We start from the raw sequence: 15,938 nt of genomic DNA, 5'->3' as shown, positions 1-15,938 counted from the left end.
GTGGCAGAAAGCACCTGGAGGGTCAGGAGGGTTGAGAAACACTGCTTGTACGGTAAGAGGGTGAAAACAATCTAGCTGCGAATAGGAAAACTAGGAAGGGTTGGTAAAAATGGGTAAAAATTGGTCTTTGAGACAAATTGATAAGGAAGTGGCAAAACAAACAGCCTCAGGGAAGACAGGAGGACTTGATAAAAACAAGGCCGAGAAAAAAAAAAAAAGTTTGACGAGAAATAAGGATTACCAGATATCTCAGAAAAATCAGAAATAAAGGGAACCAAACCTATGTCCAAGGACATATAAAAAGAAGAGGCAATGAAATCACCCCAGGGATTATTATTATTATTACATAATGTGTCTTAGCATTGTGGCTGTCCAGGAGCCATCTTGTCACTTTGAAGCTTAATAAATGAAGAAGGGACCTTTTCTTGGGTGGCACGGTGGCGTGATGGGTAGCGCTGTCGGAGGGCCTAGGTTCGATTCCCTGGGCAGGTGACCGGGGTCCTCTCTGTGTGGAGTTTGCATGTTCTCCCCATGTCTGCGTGGGTTTCCTCCTTTCTCCTGCAGTCCAAAGACATGCAGTCAGGCCAATTGGACATGCTAAATTGCCCCTGGGTGTGAGTGTCTGTCTGTCTGCCCTGCGATGGACCGGCGACCTGTCCAGGGTGTATCCTTCCGCCCGAAGACTGCTGGGATAGGCTCCAGCACCCCCCCGCAACCCTGACGGAGAAGCGGCTTAGAAAATGGATGGATGGATGGGACCTTTTCCTCTCCTTCAAAATTAAACTCATCAACTGAAGTTTGTTTTTTCAGTTTCCTTTAGTCTTTTGCAAGAATTCTTTTCAACCATTTTTGATGTCATTACCCTTTTTGCAGTAGAGAAGAGATTAAATTCAAATTAAAACTTTAACTTAAATCTAATTACTAAGAAACGTTTTTCTACATTGTCTGAGACTCAGGGCTTATGACGGGGCACTCTGAGTTTCGACAGAGAAGTGGCTACTTTTTATTTACTTTTCCAGAAAGAGTATTGGCTACTTTTTAGTTACTTTTCCAAAAGCAGTGGCTACAAGTAAGCTGCTTTCCAGAAAGAGAAGTGCTGACTTTTTAGTTGTTTTTCCAAAAAGAGTAGTGGCTACTTTTAAGCAACTTTTTAAGAAAGAGTAGTGTGTACATTTTAGCTACTTTTTGAGAAAGAGACGTGGCAACTTGTTAGCTAATTTTTCAGAAAGTGTAGGGGCTACTTTTTAGTTACTTTTCCAAAAGTATTGCCTACTTTTAAGCTGCTTTACCAGAAAGAGCATTGGCTACTTTTTAGCTATTTTTTAAAAAACAGTCATTGGTACTTTTTTGGCTACTTTTCCAGAAAGTCTAGTGAATACTTTTTAAGGTAATTTTACAGAAAGAGTAGTGGCTGCACTTTAGCTACTTTTTTCAGAAAGAGTAATGGTGTCTTTTTAGCTACTTTTCCACAAAGGGTAGTGGCTACTTTCTAGCTACCTTTCCAGAGAGAGTGGGGGCTACTTTTACGCTACTTTTTCATTGGTATTTGAGTATTGGTTAATTTTCAATTAGTTTTCCAGAAAGAGCATGGGCTATTTTTTAGCTACTTTTTCGAAACAGTCATTGCTACTTTTTAGCTACTTTTCTAGAAAGTGTAGTGGCTACTTTTTTTGGGAACTTTACAGAAAGAGTCATGGCTACTTGTTAGTTCATTTTCCTGAAAGAGTAGTGGCTAATTTTTAGGTACTTTTACAGAAAGAGTAGCGGCTACTTTTTAGTTACTCTTCCAGAAAGAGTTGTGGCTGTTTTTTTATGCTGTTTTTTCACAAAGAATATTGGCTACTTTTTAGCAACTTTTTGAGAAAGAGTAGTAGCTTGTTTTTAGCTACTAGTAGCAGCTAATTTTTAGTTTCTTTTCCAAAAGTAGTGGCTACATTTAAGCTGCTTTTCCAGAAAAAAGTAGTGCGTACTATTCAGTTAATTTCCAGAAGAAGTAATGGCTAATTTTTAGCTACTTTTCCAAAAGTATTGGCTACATTTAAGCTGCTTTTCCAGAAATAGTAATTGCTATTTTTTTACGTTTTAGTACACCAGAAAAATCAGTGGCAACTTTTTAGCTATTTTTTCAGAAACAGTCATTGCTACTTTTCTGCCTACTTTTCCAGAAATTCTAGAAATTGTAGCTACTTTTCCACAAAGGGTAGTGACTACTTTTTAGGTACCTTTCCAGAGAGAGTAGTGGCTACTTTTATGCTACATTTTCAGAAAGAGTAGTGGCTACTTTTCAGTTAGTTTTCCAGAAAGAGCATTGGCTACTTTTTAGCTATTTTTTCAGAAACAGTCATTGCTACTTTTTTAGCTACTTTTACACAGAGTTATGTTTAGCTACCTCTCCCAAACGATTAGGAGCTAAATTTGCTTACATTTCCTGAAAGTACAGTGGCTATATTTTATTTACTTTTCCAGAGAGAGTAGTGGCTACTTTTAAGCTGCTTTTACAGAAGGAGTAGTGACTAGTTTTCAGCTGCTTTTCCTGAAAGAGCAGTGTATACTTTTTAGTTACTTTTCCAGAAAGAGTAGTGGCAACTTTTTAGTTAATTTTCCAGAAAGAGTAGTGGCTACTTTTTATTTACTTTTCCAACATAATGACTTCTTTTAAGCTGTCTTTCCAGAAATAGTAATGTCTACTTTTTAGATACTTTTCTAGAAAGATTGGTTGCTAGTTTGTAGCTTCTTTTCCAGAAAGAGTAGTGCTAGTTTTTACCTACTTTTTATTTATTTTTCCTGAAGGTACAGGGGCTGTATTAAAAGAGTATTGGCTACTTTTAAGCTGCTTTTCCAGATGGAGTATTGGCTAGTTTTCAGCTGCTTTTCCTGAAAGAGTAGTGCATACTATTTAGTTACTTTTCCAGAAAGAGTACTGGCAACTTTTTAGTTAATTTTCCAGAAAGAGTAGTGGCTACTTTTTATTTACTTTTCCAAAATAATGGCTACATTTAAGCTGCTTTTCCAGAAATAGTAATTGCTATTTTTTTACGTTTTAGTTCACCAGAAAAAACAGTGGCAACATTTTAGCTATTTTTTTCAGAAACAGTCATTGCTACTTTTCTGCCTACTTTTCCAGAAATTCTAGAAATTGTAGCTACTTTTCCACAAAGGGTAGTGACTACTTTTTAGCTACCTTTCCAGAGAGAGTAGTGGCTACTTTTATGCTACTTTTTCAGAAAGAGTAGTGGCTACTTTTCAGTTAGTTTTCCAGAAAGAGCATTGGCTACTTTTTAGCTATTTTTTCAGAAACAGTCATTGCTACTTTTCTGGCTACTTTTCCAGAAAGTCTAGTGGCTACTTTTTAAGCTATTTTTACAGAAAGAGTCATGGCTACTTTTTAGGTAAATTTTCAGAAAGAGTAGCAGCTGAGCTTTAGCTACTTATTTCAGAAAGAGTAAAGGTGACTTTTTAGCTACTTTTCCACAAAGGCTAGTGGCTACTTTTTAGCTACTTTTCCAGAGAGTGTAGGGGCTACTTTTTAGTTACTTATCCAGAAAGTATAGTGGCTACTTTTATGCTACTTTTTCAGAAAGAGTAGCTGCTACTTTTGATCTACTTTTTCAGAAAGAATAGTGGAAACTTTGTAGTTATTTTTCCAAAAGTAGTGTGCTACATATAAGCTGCTTTTCCAGAAATTCTAGAAATTGTAGCTACTTTTCCACAAAGGGTAGTGACTACTTTTTAGCTACCTTTCCAGAGAGAGTAGTGGCTACTTTTATGCTACTTTTTCAGAAAGAGTAGTGGCTACATTTCAGTTAGTTTTCCAGAAAGAGCATTGGCTACTTTTTAGCTATTTTTTCAGAAACAGTCATTGCTACTTTTCTGGCTACTTTTCCAGAAAGTCTAGTGGCTACTTTTTAAGCTATTTTTACAGAAAGAGTCATGGCTACTTTTTAGGTAAATTTTCAGAAAGAGTAGCAGCTGAGCTTTAGCTACTTATTTCAGAAAGAGTAAAGGTGACTTTTTAGCTACTTTTCCACAAAGGCTAGTGGCTACTTTTTAGCTACTTTTCCAGAGAGTGTAGGGGCTACTTTTTAGTTACTTATCCAGAAAGTATAGTGGCTACTTTTATGCTACTTTTTCAGAAAGAGTAGCTGCTACTTTTGATCTACTTTTTCAGAAAGAATAGTGGAAACTTTGTAGTTATTTTTCCAAAAGTAGTGTGCTACATATAAGCTGCTTTTCCAGAAAAACTACTGACTAATTTTTAGTCACTTTTCCAGAAAGTGTAGGGGCTACTTTTTAGCTACTTTTTCAGAAAGAATAGCAGGTAATTTGTAGTTCCTTTTCCAAAAGTAGTGGCTGCATTTAAGCTGTTTTTCTAAGAAAAAGTAATGAGTACTTTGTAGTTACCTTTCCAGAAAGTGAACTGGCTAATTTTTAGCTACTTTTCCAAAAGTATTGTATACTTTTAAGCTCCTTTTCCAGAAAGAGTGATGACTAGTTTTTATTTACTTTCTCAGAAAGTGTTATGACTTCTTATTAATTAGTTTTCCAGAAAAATCTGTGGCTACCTTTTAGCTATTTTTTCAGAAACAGTCATTGCTACTTTTTTGGCTACTTTTCCAGAAAGTCTAGTGGCTAATATTTAAGCTAATTTTACAGAAAGTGTCCTGGCTCCTTTAGCTTTTTTAGCTACTTTCTTCATAAAAAGTAATGGTGACTTTTTAGGTACTTTTCAACAAAGGGTAGTGGCTACTTTTTTACTTTTCTAGAGAGAGTAGTGGTTAATTTTCAGTTTCTTTTCCAAATGTATTGGCTACTTTTAAACTCCTTTACCAGAAAGAGTAATGGCTAATTTTTAACTACTTTTCCAGAAAGATTATTGGCTACTTTTTCTCTACTTTTTCAGAAGGAGTATTGGCTACTTTTTTCGCTACTTTTTCAGAGTGTAGTGGCTACTTTTTTTAGCAAATTTTATGGAAATAGTCATGGCTACTTGTTAGCTAATTTTCCAGAAAGAGTAGAGGATAATTTTTAGGCACATTTTCAGAAACAGTAGGGGCTACTTTTATGCCATTTCTTCAGAAAGAATAGTGGCTACTTTTTAGCAAGTTTTTCAGAAAGAATAGTGGCAAGTCTTTAGCTACTTCTTCAGAAAGAGTCGTAGCTACTTGTTTGCTCATTTCACTTTTCCAGGAAGAGTACTGGCTACTTTTTAGTTACTTTTCCAAAAGTAGTGGCTTCTTTCCAGAAAGTGTAACGTATATGTTTTAGTTTCTTTTCCAGAAAGAGTAGCAGCTACAATTTAGCTACTATTTCAGAAAGATGCATTGCTACTTTTTAGCTACTTTTACACAGAGTTATGTTTAGCTACCTCTCCCAAATGATTAGGAGCTAAATTTGCTTACATTTCCTGAAAGTACAGTGGCTATATTTTATTTACTTTTCCAGAGAGAGTAGTGGCTACTTTTAAGCTGCTTTTACAGAAGGAGTAGTGACTAGTTTTCAGCTGCTTTTCCTGAAAGAGCAGTGTATACTTTTTAGTTACTTTTCCAGAAAGAGTAGTGGCAACTTTTTAGTTAATTTTCCAGAAAGAGTAGTGGCTACTTTTTATTTACTTTTCCAACATAATGACTTCTTTTAAGCTGTCTTTCCAGAAATAGTAATGTCTACTTTTTAGATACTTTTCTAGAAAGATTGGTTGCTAGTTTTTAGCTTCTTTTCCAGAAAGAGTAGTGCTAGTTTTTACCTACTTTTTTATTTATTTTTCCTGAAGGTACAGGGGCTGTATTAAAAGAGTATTGGCTACTTTTAAGCTGCTTTTCCAGATGGAGTATTGGCTAGTTTTCAGCTGCTTTTCCTGAAAGAGTAGTGCATACTATTTAGTTACTTTTCCAGAAAGAGTACTGGCAACTTTTTAGTTAATTTTCCAGAAAGAGTAGTGGCTACTTTTTATTTACTTTTCCAAAATAATGCTGTCTTTCCAGAAATAGTAATGGCTACGTTTTAGCTACTTTTCTAGAAAGAGAAGATGCTACTTTTAGCTTCTTTTCCAGAAAGAGTAGTGCTAGTGTTTAGCTACTTTTTTATAAAGAATCATGACTACTTTTAGCTACTTTTCCAGAAAGAGTAATGGCTACTTTTAAGATACTTTGCCCCAAAGAGTAGTGGCTACTTTTTATTCATTTTTTCTGCTAAAAAGTAGCTGCTACTCTTTCTGAAAAATTAGCTAAAAAGGAGCAATGATTCTTTCTAAAAAATTAGCTAAAAAGTAGCCACTACTCTTTCTGGAAAAATAAATAAAAAGTAGACATTACATGTTCTGAAAAGTAACTAAAAAGTAGCCATTACTCTTTGGGGAAAAGTAACTAAAAAGTAGCAATTACTCTTTCTGCAAAAATATTTAAAAAGTAGCCGCTACTCTTTCTGAAAATTAGCTAAAAAGTAGCGATGATTCTTTCTAAAAAAAGTCACTAAAAAGTACTCCTCGTATATGCCGGTCCCAAGCCCAGATAAACTAAAAACTATGTTGTCAGTTGTCCTATTTATCAATCAATAATCAAACAGAAATGCCATAATAGTAACACTTACCGAGCTTTTCTGCAAAGAGCCAGAGCTGGGATCAGTCTCCTATAGCCCTCCACAGATGTGCTGTATTTCCTCAAGTCCAGCTCATCCAGCACCTCCCTTGAGCTCAGGAGCATAAAGGCTAGTGCTGAACACTGCGCAGGAGAGAGATTTACTCCTGAGTGTTTAGCTGAGTTTAGATGCTCCTGAAGCTCTCTGGCGAGAGACTGGTCATTCATCTCAGACAGAACTCTCAGTGGAGATTGGATATATATATTCTGTGATTATTTTTTGATGTGCTGTCTGGTTCCCACAGAGTTGCTCTGTTTGGGGATCATTAAACCCTGTAGGAGTCTCTGACTGGACTTTAGTGAGATGCCCAGCAGGAAACGGAGGAAAAGATCCAGTTGTCCATTCTGACTCTTAACAGCTTTATCCACGGCTCCCATCAGCAGCTCATCCAGTAGAACATTCTTAGACCACTTTCTGTTTGTTGGGTTGAGTATCTGCAGTGGCTCCATGTTCTTGATCTCATAGCAGTGAAACACAAAAACAGCAGCCTGGAACTCCTGAAAGCTTAGATGAACAAAACTGTAGACCTTCCTCTGAAAAACCACACATTCCTCCCTGAAGATCTCAGTGAAAATCTCAGAACACACTGAGGCCTCAGTGACATCAATGCCACACTCTCTCAGATCTCCTTCATAGAACATCACATTGCCCTTCATCAGCTGTTTGAAAGCCAGTTTGGCCAGTTTCAGGAGAATGGTTCTGTTGGACTCCAGCAGGTTCTTTGGGTCTCTCTCATCTTTCTCCTCATACTTCTAATTCTTCATGTTGGTCTGAGTGAGCAGGAAGTGTGAGTACATTTCAGTCAGAGTTTTAGGAATTTCTGTACGACGCTGTTTGATGATCTGCTGAAGAACAGTGGCTGAGATCCAGCAGAAGACTGGAATGTGGCACATGATGTGGAGGCTCCTTGCTGCCTTAATGTGGGAGATGATTCTCTTGGCGTGGTCTTCATCAGTGATCCTTAAACTGAAGTACTCTTCCTTCTGTGGGTCACTGAAACCCTGAATCTCTGTCAGACGGTTGATGTATTTAGGAGGGATCTGATTGACTGCTGCTGGTCGGGAGGTGATCCAGATCAGAGCAGAGGAAAGCAGCTCTCCTTCGATGAGGTTGGTCATCAACACACCCACTGATGATGCCATGGTGATGTCAGGTACTTTCTCACACTCTTCAAAGTCCAGTGGAATTCTGCTTTCATCCAGACCATCAAATATAAACACAGCCTTGATCTGATCATAAATCTCTGGGTCCAGATCCTTGAGCTCAGGATGGAAGGCACACAGAAGTCCATGAAGACTGTATCGATCAACTTTAATCAGGTTCAGCTCCCGGAATGGAAGCACAATCATGAGCTCTACATCCTGATTGGCTTTTCCTTCAGCCCAGTCCAGAATGAACTTCTGCAATGAGACAGTTTTTCCAATTCCGGCAATGGCTTTAGTCAGAACTGTTCTGAGCTTCTGCTCTTCTGGTCTGTAATCTTCTCTTTCTCTGTGTCTGAGACTGTCAGTCTCCACAGCTCTAATGTTCTCTTCTCGTGTTTGTCCTTCAGGACCTTGTAGAGGTTGAAAGATGTCTGAGCAGTCGATTGGAGCGTCTTGGGAACATCTCCCGGGTGTTATCTCCATCTGTAGAACCTCATGTTCTTCATTCACTCCTTATCTCTCTCCCTCTATGATGTAGAGCTGAGTGTAAACCCTGTTCAGGAGGGTTTTATTCTCTCCTGTTCTGATTCCCTCAAATAAGCTCTCGTACTTGTTCTTCATGCTGGTTTTGTGTCTCTGTGAGACCCTGTGTAGAACCTCATCCACTGGTTGGTAAGAGTCCTGATTCAGGTCTCCAGTTTCCTCCAACAAAGGGTTTATCTGCAGTGCAGGTCCTGTGGAGCATAGCCTGATGGGGTCAAACACAGTAGCATAAACATCAACACAAATAACTGTAATAGCAGTGCAGCTCACTGATAATATTTTAATGTAATTATATCTGAACATACTTTACACTTAACTGAACAGCTCCTCCTACACTCTCAGAAAGAAAACCATTACTGGGGTTGAACCAAGAACATGTTTTCAGTGCCTTTAGTTTTGTACCACATTCTATTGAAATTAGATTAGATTTTTATTTAATTGTACTGCTTTCAAACACTAGATTATAAAACAGTACAAATATATGAAAACATTAAATAATATACAAATTTACATAGATAATAAAAAATAATAAAAACAGACATAAATTAGGCAGAAATAGAAAAATAGACAAACTAAACTATGGAAGAGTAGGAATAAATGTCCATTATGCATTTACATACCATATAAGACAGATTTGTTGTATTTACGTGAGAGCAGGTATCGCAGTGGTAAGAGGGTAGTTCCAACACAATGAACATAAACATGACTAGGAGTAGCAGCAGTGTTTACAGTTTAAAGTGAACAGTGACAGTGTCAATTCAGTAGCAGGTTATGTGTTGCACAGTGTGTATTAACAGGACAGAACACAGCGCATGTATAAACAATGTAAATGCTGGATTTCGTTGTATTTCAGGACACCGTTGAGAATTCATTTTCATCGTTTGTACATTGACAAACTAAAATACACTTCACTGTGACTTTTCTCTCATAGTGTATACATTTGCTTCAGGCTGCCCAGATGACCCAAAGGCTGAGTGAGCACATACACATTCAGGCACTGCTCGGTAGCCTTAATAACATGTTAAATGTTTAACAAATGTCTAGTACACATTTTTGCCAAATAATATTAATATTTTCTTTCTGTAAATTTCTACCCGTCATTGATGAACATGATCACACCAGACAGTCAGTGCTGGACATGCTGGACTGTCCTTCTCCACTGCTGAGATTTAAAGTCACGGTTATGCAACAACGAGAAGTGTGTGCTCTGCATTCTTCTCTAACTGTTTCCTATTGTCAGTGTCATAATTAAATAACTCACCCTGAGTCAGATGGTCCAGCTCCACTGCTGAATCCAAGAGGGTGAGGTATGGGCCAGTCTCTCATCACAGACACACAGCTGGGTTCTCCTCCTCTGCTGAATGCAGGAGGCTCAGGTGTGGACCAATCAGTCTTCACAGACACACAGCTGGGTTCTCCTCCTCCTCTCCTGAATGCAGGAGGCTCAGGCATGGACCAATCAGTCTTCACAGACACACAGCTGGGTTCTCCTCCTCCTCTCCTGAATGCAGGAGGCTCAGGCATGGACCAGTCAGTCTTCACAGACACACAGCTGGGTTCTCCTCCTCCTCTCCTGAATGCAGGAGGCTCAGGCATGGAACAGTCAGTCTTCATAAACACACAGCTGGGTTCTCCTCCTTCTTTGCTGAATGCAGGAGGCTCAGGCATGGACCAGTCAGTCTTCATAGACACACAGCTGGGTTCTCCTCCTCCTCTCCTGAATGCAGGAGGCTCAGACATGGACCAGTCAGTCTTCACAGACACACAGCTGGGTTCTGGAGATCTTGCACGCTTTAACCTGAAAGCATGATGAGAGTGAAGTGTTAAAGAAATATTGTTCAGTTTCAAATAGTGTTTTATTGTAATACATTTTAAAATTTGCATCTTTATATAAAAAGTGCTGATAAAGTTACTCACGGTGGATCAGAGGTTCCTCCTCCACTGCTGGAGTGCTGAAGCTCCATCATGTAGCAGTTACCCTGGATTTCTCTCTGAGATCTGCTTAGACACAGAAAACAAACACAGGGTGATGATCACACTCACTGTCAGATCGTGAGCTTGTTGTCCCTGCAGCATCATGAAGTACTGATAAACTAATTAAACCACAACCTTTGAAATGAACCTGTAAGAGTGTTTAATTACTCAGGGTACTTAAGAATTGAGCTGTGTTCACACAGCGAGGTGCTGCTCAGTCAGTTGCCTATGTGTGTCTCAGTTACCTGTAATTCAAACTGAAACATGTTTCTCTCATTTTCCATTCATTCCTGCGTCACTGACTATTTATTATAACAACAATACTTCACAGATGTTTGTCATCACCTTAAACTGAATACAAACACAAACTATGAAATAAATAAACAAAAATATTTTGTCTCCAGCCCTGTGCTCCAGCTCCCAGGTTCCCTTCGGGGACCACGTGACACTCCTTGCTCCGTTATCTACACATCACAAATCGCTCCCGACTGGAACTGATCACACTTTCCATATAAAGACTCTGTTTTGGTCGTTGGTTCTCCAGAACTGAGTGGTTTATCTTGTTTGCGGCTTTTCGTGGTTTTGACCCTTTTGTATTCCCACATGTCTGTGAAATATCCAGTAAGGATCCTGGCCAGTGTAATCGGTGCTGTCAGCAGTAAAGGAAGATGATGTAAAATGAAAAAGCAGCTCAACTTGATTTGGTTAGAAAGTAATTCAAACTATTTTTTCTAGTTTATATGTGAGATACTTCACTTCTTTCAAACTATCCATTTTTACTAATTCTTTAAGTTTAAGTTTTAATTTCATGAGATTTTCTTGTTTCTGACAGATACTTTGCACAATGCAAGGTTTACAGGTGTGACTGTGTGTGTGTGTGTGTGTGTGTGTGTGTGTGTGTGTGTGATGGTTCGAGTGTATGGTAGGAATGCACATTAAGATTAAGACCCTTATTAGTCCCACAACGGGGAAATGTAACCCATTCGGGCAGTGAAACACCACATACACACTAGTGAACACACACATTTGGGGCAGTGAGCACACTTGCCCGGAGCGGTGGGCAGCCCTATCCACGGCGCCCGGGGAGCAGTTGGGGGTTAGGTGTCTTGCTCAAGGACACTTCAGTCACGGACTGTCAGCTGAGGGGATCGAACTGATGACCTTCCGGTCACAGGGCCAGCTCCCTAACCTGCTAAAATGTCTGTCAGACGCTGCTCTGTGAGCTCCTGTCAGCAAACCCGGCCAATAAAGCTTGATTCTTATTCTGATATCGATCTTCTTCAGTGTGACAAGTGAAACAGACAAAATAGGACCAGCAGTGCCACATTAAAAATGTTGCGGCTTCGGCGAGAAACGAGACACGGGAAGCTTTTACTGACAACAGCAGCAATGGAGAATCCATCACTCAGCACCAGCACACGGCCAGGAAGCAGGCGGATCACCTCTAAACACAGTGCTGTCCTCTACAGGAGACACTCAACCCCCCACACCAGCCTCACAGCCCAGCACATCACACCACAGCTTAACCACTTGCTCCCTCTGCTGGCTGAACATGAACATGTATTTTGCAGTCTGTGCTTTAATCAACACTGTTTATAAAGTCCTGCATTAGAAGCTTCAATAGAACATTAATGTGCTTAAATTCAGTCCAAGTTTATCACATACACACACATATATATATATATGTATATATATATATATATATATATATATATATATATATATATACACAATGTAAACTGATAAGTAGTTTATTGATATTACATTAAAATATCCACAACACACAGTGTGAGCTTCCTACTTTGAATTTAATCTTAGTGTTTATAATTATAAATATTTAGACAAACACCTTTGCTCTTTAACCTCATGTTTCCACACAACTAGAACTTTCATCTTAATTGCTTAATTGCAACCTGCAGTTCACCTGTCTGGAAGCACCTGCGCTCGTTACATTTCTCCTCTCGTTTATTCTCGTTTCCCTTGATTTGCCACTCACCTGTATCCATGAGAGAAAATGTACATGGATAATTAGTAACTCCACTATATTCTAAAAGAAAGCCTTTCCATGTAGTCATGCTTTTCCTGCATTTTTACTGTAGGAACTCGGAGATATGTGATCTCCTCTTCACTAGACTGTGCTCTCTCATTATTACTGATCCCTACAGTAGAAAATCACTGTCAAATCCGTGCTGTGAAGAAAAAGTGAAACTGCTCTTTATGAATCCCAACACAATCATATACCAAACAACCAGCCTGGCCAGTTTCACACACTGAGTGTGTTTGATGAAGCCACTCTCCATACGTCTCCTCTCTGGATGGGTTTGTGTGGTTATTACGTGAGAAATGAACAGTTTTCTTTCCACGCTTTAAATTCAGGGCTGTTGTGTTACTAAACGGGAAACCGTGAGAACTTCTTTTTGGCCGTTTCACTTCCTGAGCTAGAAAGTTTTCTGCTGGGCATTTTAACTTCTGCTGAGTTCAGTTCTAAACTGTAAAACAGTCCCACATTCTCTCTTTAATCTGCATAACAGAGCTGTATATGTGTTATTATAACTTACTGTGTGTTATAAAATCTCTGTTACTGTGTAGTTTCCCTCCTCATCCTACTTTCAGGTTTCAGTCAGGAAGCGCTCAGCTGTGAGCTAGGTGTATATTCACTGGATATTCAAATTTCTCTCCCTGTTTTTTCCAGAAATAAACCTGGAGAAATGATCCATCTACAGTTCCTCACTCCTGAGTACACAGAGAACAAACTACAGTGGGCTAAAAAGAAAGAGAACAAACCACACCCGGCTAAAAAGAAAGAAAACAAACCACACCCGGCTGAAAAGAAAAAGAACAAACCACAACCGGCTAAAAACATAGGGAACAAACTACAACCAGCTAATAAGAAAAAGAACAAACTACAACTGGCTAAAAACACAGAGAACAAACTACAGTGGGCTAAAAAGAAAGAGAGCAAACTACAACCGGCTAAAAACACAGAGAACAAAGTTCCCTCAAAATTACTCAAAGAAGTACTGCCAGTCATTATAAACCCTATTTTAACTATAGTAAACTCATCCCTTAGTCTTAGGCCATGTTCCCAAAGCTTTTAAACTAGCAGTTATCAAACCTCTGATCAAGAAACCAAATCTTGATGTCGCCGTTTTGTCTAATTACAGGCCTGTTTCTAACTTACCGTTTAAATCTGAGATCTTAGAAAAAGCTGTGGCCCAACAACTTAGTTCATATCTACACAAGAACCATATATATGAAAAATTCCAGTCTGGATTCAGGCCACACCACAGCACTGAGACACTCTAGTTAAGATAACTAATGATCTTCTTCTTGCCTCTGATCAAGGCTACATATCTCTCTTAGTGCTACTTGACCTCAGCGCGGCTTTTGATACAATAGACCACAATATTCTCCTAGAAAGGTTAGAAAACATGGTTGGAGTCACAGGGACGGCCCTATCATGGTTCAGATCTTACCTATCAGAACGTTATCAGTTTGTTAGGGTAAACAATTTATCTTCCAATTATTCAAAAGTGAGATTCTGCAGGGCTCTATATTAGGACCATTACTATTTACACTATACATGTTACCGTTAGGCACAGTAACAGTGTTATAAGTAACCATGGCGTAAACTTTCATTGTTATGCAGACGATACTCAACTGTACATATCAGCCAAGCCTGATGACCAATACAGGTTAAAGAAACTAGAGGACTGTGTAAAAGACGTGAAAGGCTGGATGTCACGCAACTTCCTCCTATTAAACAGTAACAAAACAGAGGTTCTCCTTCTGGGTCCAAAACTAGCAAGAAGTAAATTACCATATTTAATCTTAAATCTCGGCAACTTTCCAGCCACACCTGGATCAGCAGCAAAAAATCTCGGCGTTATAATAGATTCAGATTTATCATTCGATCAACACACAGGCGGCATCACTAGGACAGCTTTTCTACATCTTCGCAACATCGCCAAGATCAGAAATGCCCTGTCCCTGCGTGATGCAGAAACACTAGTACACACCTTTATTACTTCCAGGCTAGACTACTGTAATGCGCTACTGGTAGGTAATGTTCCCCCTAGATAAAGGCAGCAGATCCAGGGGTCCATGGACACAGGGAATTATAGTAAACTGAGACGCTGGTGCTGTCGTCCCGCTGCTCGCACGCGGTCACTCAGGTTTGTGGACGGTGGAGCGGAGGGATGCCAGACTGTCTCAGAGTGCTGCCGTGTCTGTGTGTCCTTCTGGTTCTCTCCTGTTAGTTAAGCTGTCATAGTCAGATCTGCCAGAGTCGTTAGCCACACTCTGGAAATGTTCACATTCCCTGTTTATGTACAAACGGATAGAATAAAACTAATTTATTGTACTTCACTGTGTATTGTAGTTTATTGTATTGTAGTTTATTGTATTGTATCTTATTGTTATTGTATTGCATTGAATGGCACAGAGTTCTGCGTTCAACTCTGGTTCTTTTTCTCTTGGTGTCTGCAGTGACATATATGTTTCTAGCAGTATCTGAGCTCAGGTCTGTCTTTTTCTCTAAGCTATTGGTAACTAGCAAAGATACTTTCTCTAGACTGACAAAGCACTTCTTGTAAGTCGCTCTGGATAAGAGCGTCTGCTAAATGCAGTAAATGTAAATGTAATTCCCTCTGCCTGCCTTTTTTCCGAGTATAAAATCGCCCACATGTCCGGCCGGACACAGATGGACAACTGACTGTCGAGCCCTCCTGCTACCCTCTTCAGACCAGCTGCCCATGCCCCAGCTACCGCCACCTGCCTTGGACCAGCTGCCCACCCTACACTGATGTTTTCATAGACTCCCAGCTATCACTACAACTAATACTACTGCTATTAATATTAGTAGTAATAGTAGTGTTTGTGATGGTGCTCAGCAATGTTTTCTCTTGTAAATCTGCTGTAAATGAGCACAGATGAAGGTAGACCTGCGCTTTCTCCCTGAAGACGTCTAGACAAACCTCAGAAAAGGTAACTGTACTTTCAGTGTTTGGAAGGGAAACGGCAGATGTTACTATAACGTTAGATTATACATCATATACAGCACTGTGAGAAAGTTTTGGGCTTCTAATCAGATTTTTAAACAAATTACCTCAGCAGTGAGTTTATCACAATATACATTAGAATAAAGTCACGATCATAATTCAAATAAACAGAAAACCAATAAACAGTAACAAGAATTTCTTGGGTCCATATTTTTCCTGGACACCTTCACAGCCGCCACAGAGACTCATTAATATCATCAATTACATCATGAGCTCAATTTACTGAGCACTGATTGGTCAAACCAGGAGCTGCTTTTTAACTACATATAATACTGGACTTACTCAAAGGAGAGGCTTGGAAATGGGTAAACAAACACACCAACATCTAGAACATCACTGTTTATGATATATATATATATATATATATATATATATATATATATATATAATATAACTCCAAGTTATACATATAATATAACTCCAATTAAATCAAACTTCTGTGAAATCAAACTGTCCACTGAAGCAACACTGATTGACAATTTCACAGCTGTTGTGCAAATGGAACAGACAACAGGTGGAAATTATTGGCAATTAGCAAGACACACTCAATAAAGGAGTGGTTCTGCAGGTGGGACAACAGGCCACT

General features: G+C 39.1%; 1 protein-coding gene across 1 annotated transcript; it reads right to left on the bottom strand.

Moving 5' to 3' along the window:
- Positions 1–526: 526 nt before the first annotated feature.
- Positions 527–8,258, bottom strand: LOC119261755 (NLR family CARD domain-containing protein 3-like). Its single transcript, XM_037531350.1, has 2 exons — positions 6,583–8,258; positions 527–558 (listed from the first exon to the last, which is right to left on the bottom strand). The coding sequence occupies exon 1, from the start codon at positions 8,256–8,258 to the stop codon at positions 7,383–7,385; it is 876 nt and encodes a 291-aa protein (XP_037387247.1). The 3' UTR covers positions 527–558; positions 6,583–7,382.
- Positions 8,259–15,938: the final 7,680 nt, after the last annotated feature.

The sequence above is a fragment of the Pygocentrus nattereri genome, chromosome 2 (assembly GCF_015220715.1).
Source record: "Pygocentrus nattereri isolate fPygNat1 chromosome 2, fPygNat1.pri, whole genome shotgun sequence".
NCBI classification, from domain to species: Eukaryota; Metazoa; Chordata; class Actinopteri; order Characiformes; family Serrasalmidae; genus Pygocentrus; species Pygocentrus nattereri.
The sequence above is the reverse complement of the archived record's forward strand: the minus strand, read 5'-3'. Positions and strand labels throughout refer to the sequence as shown.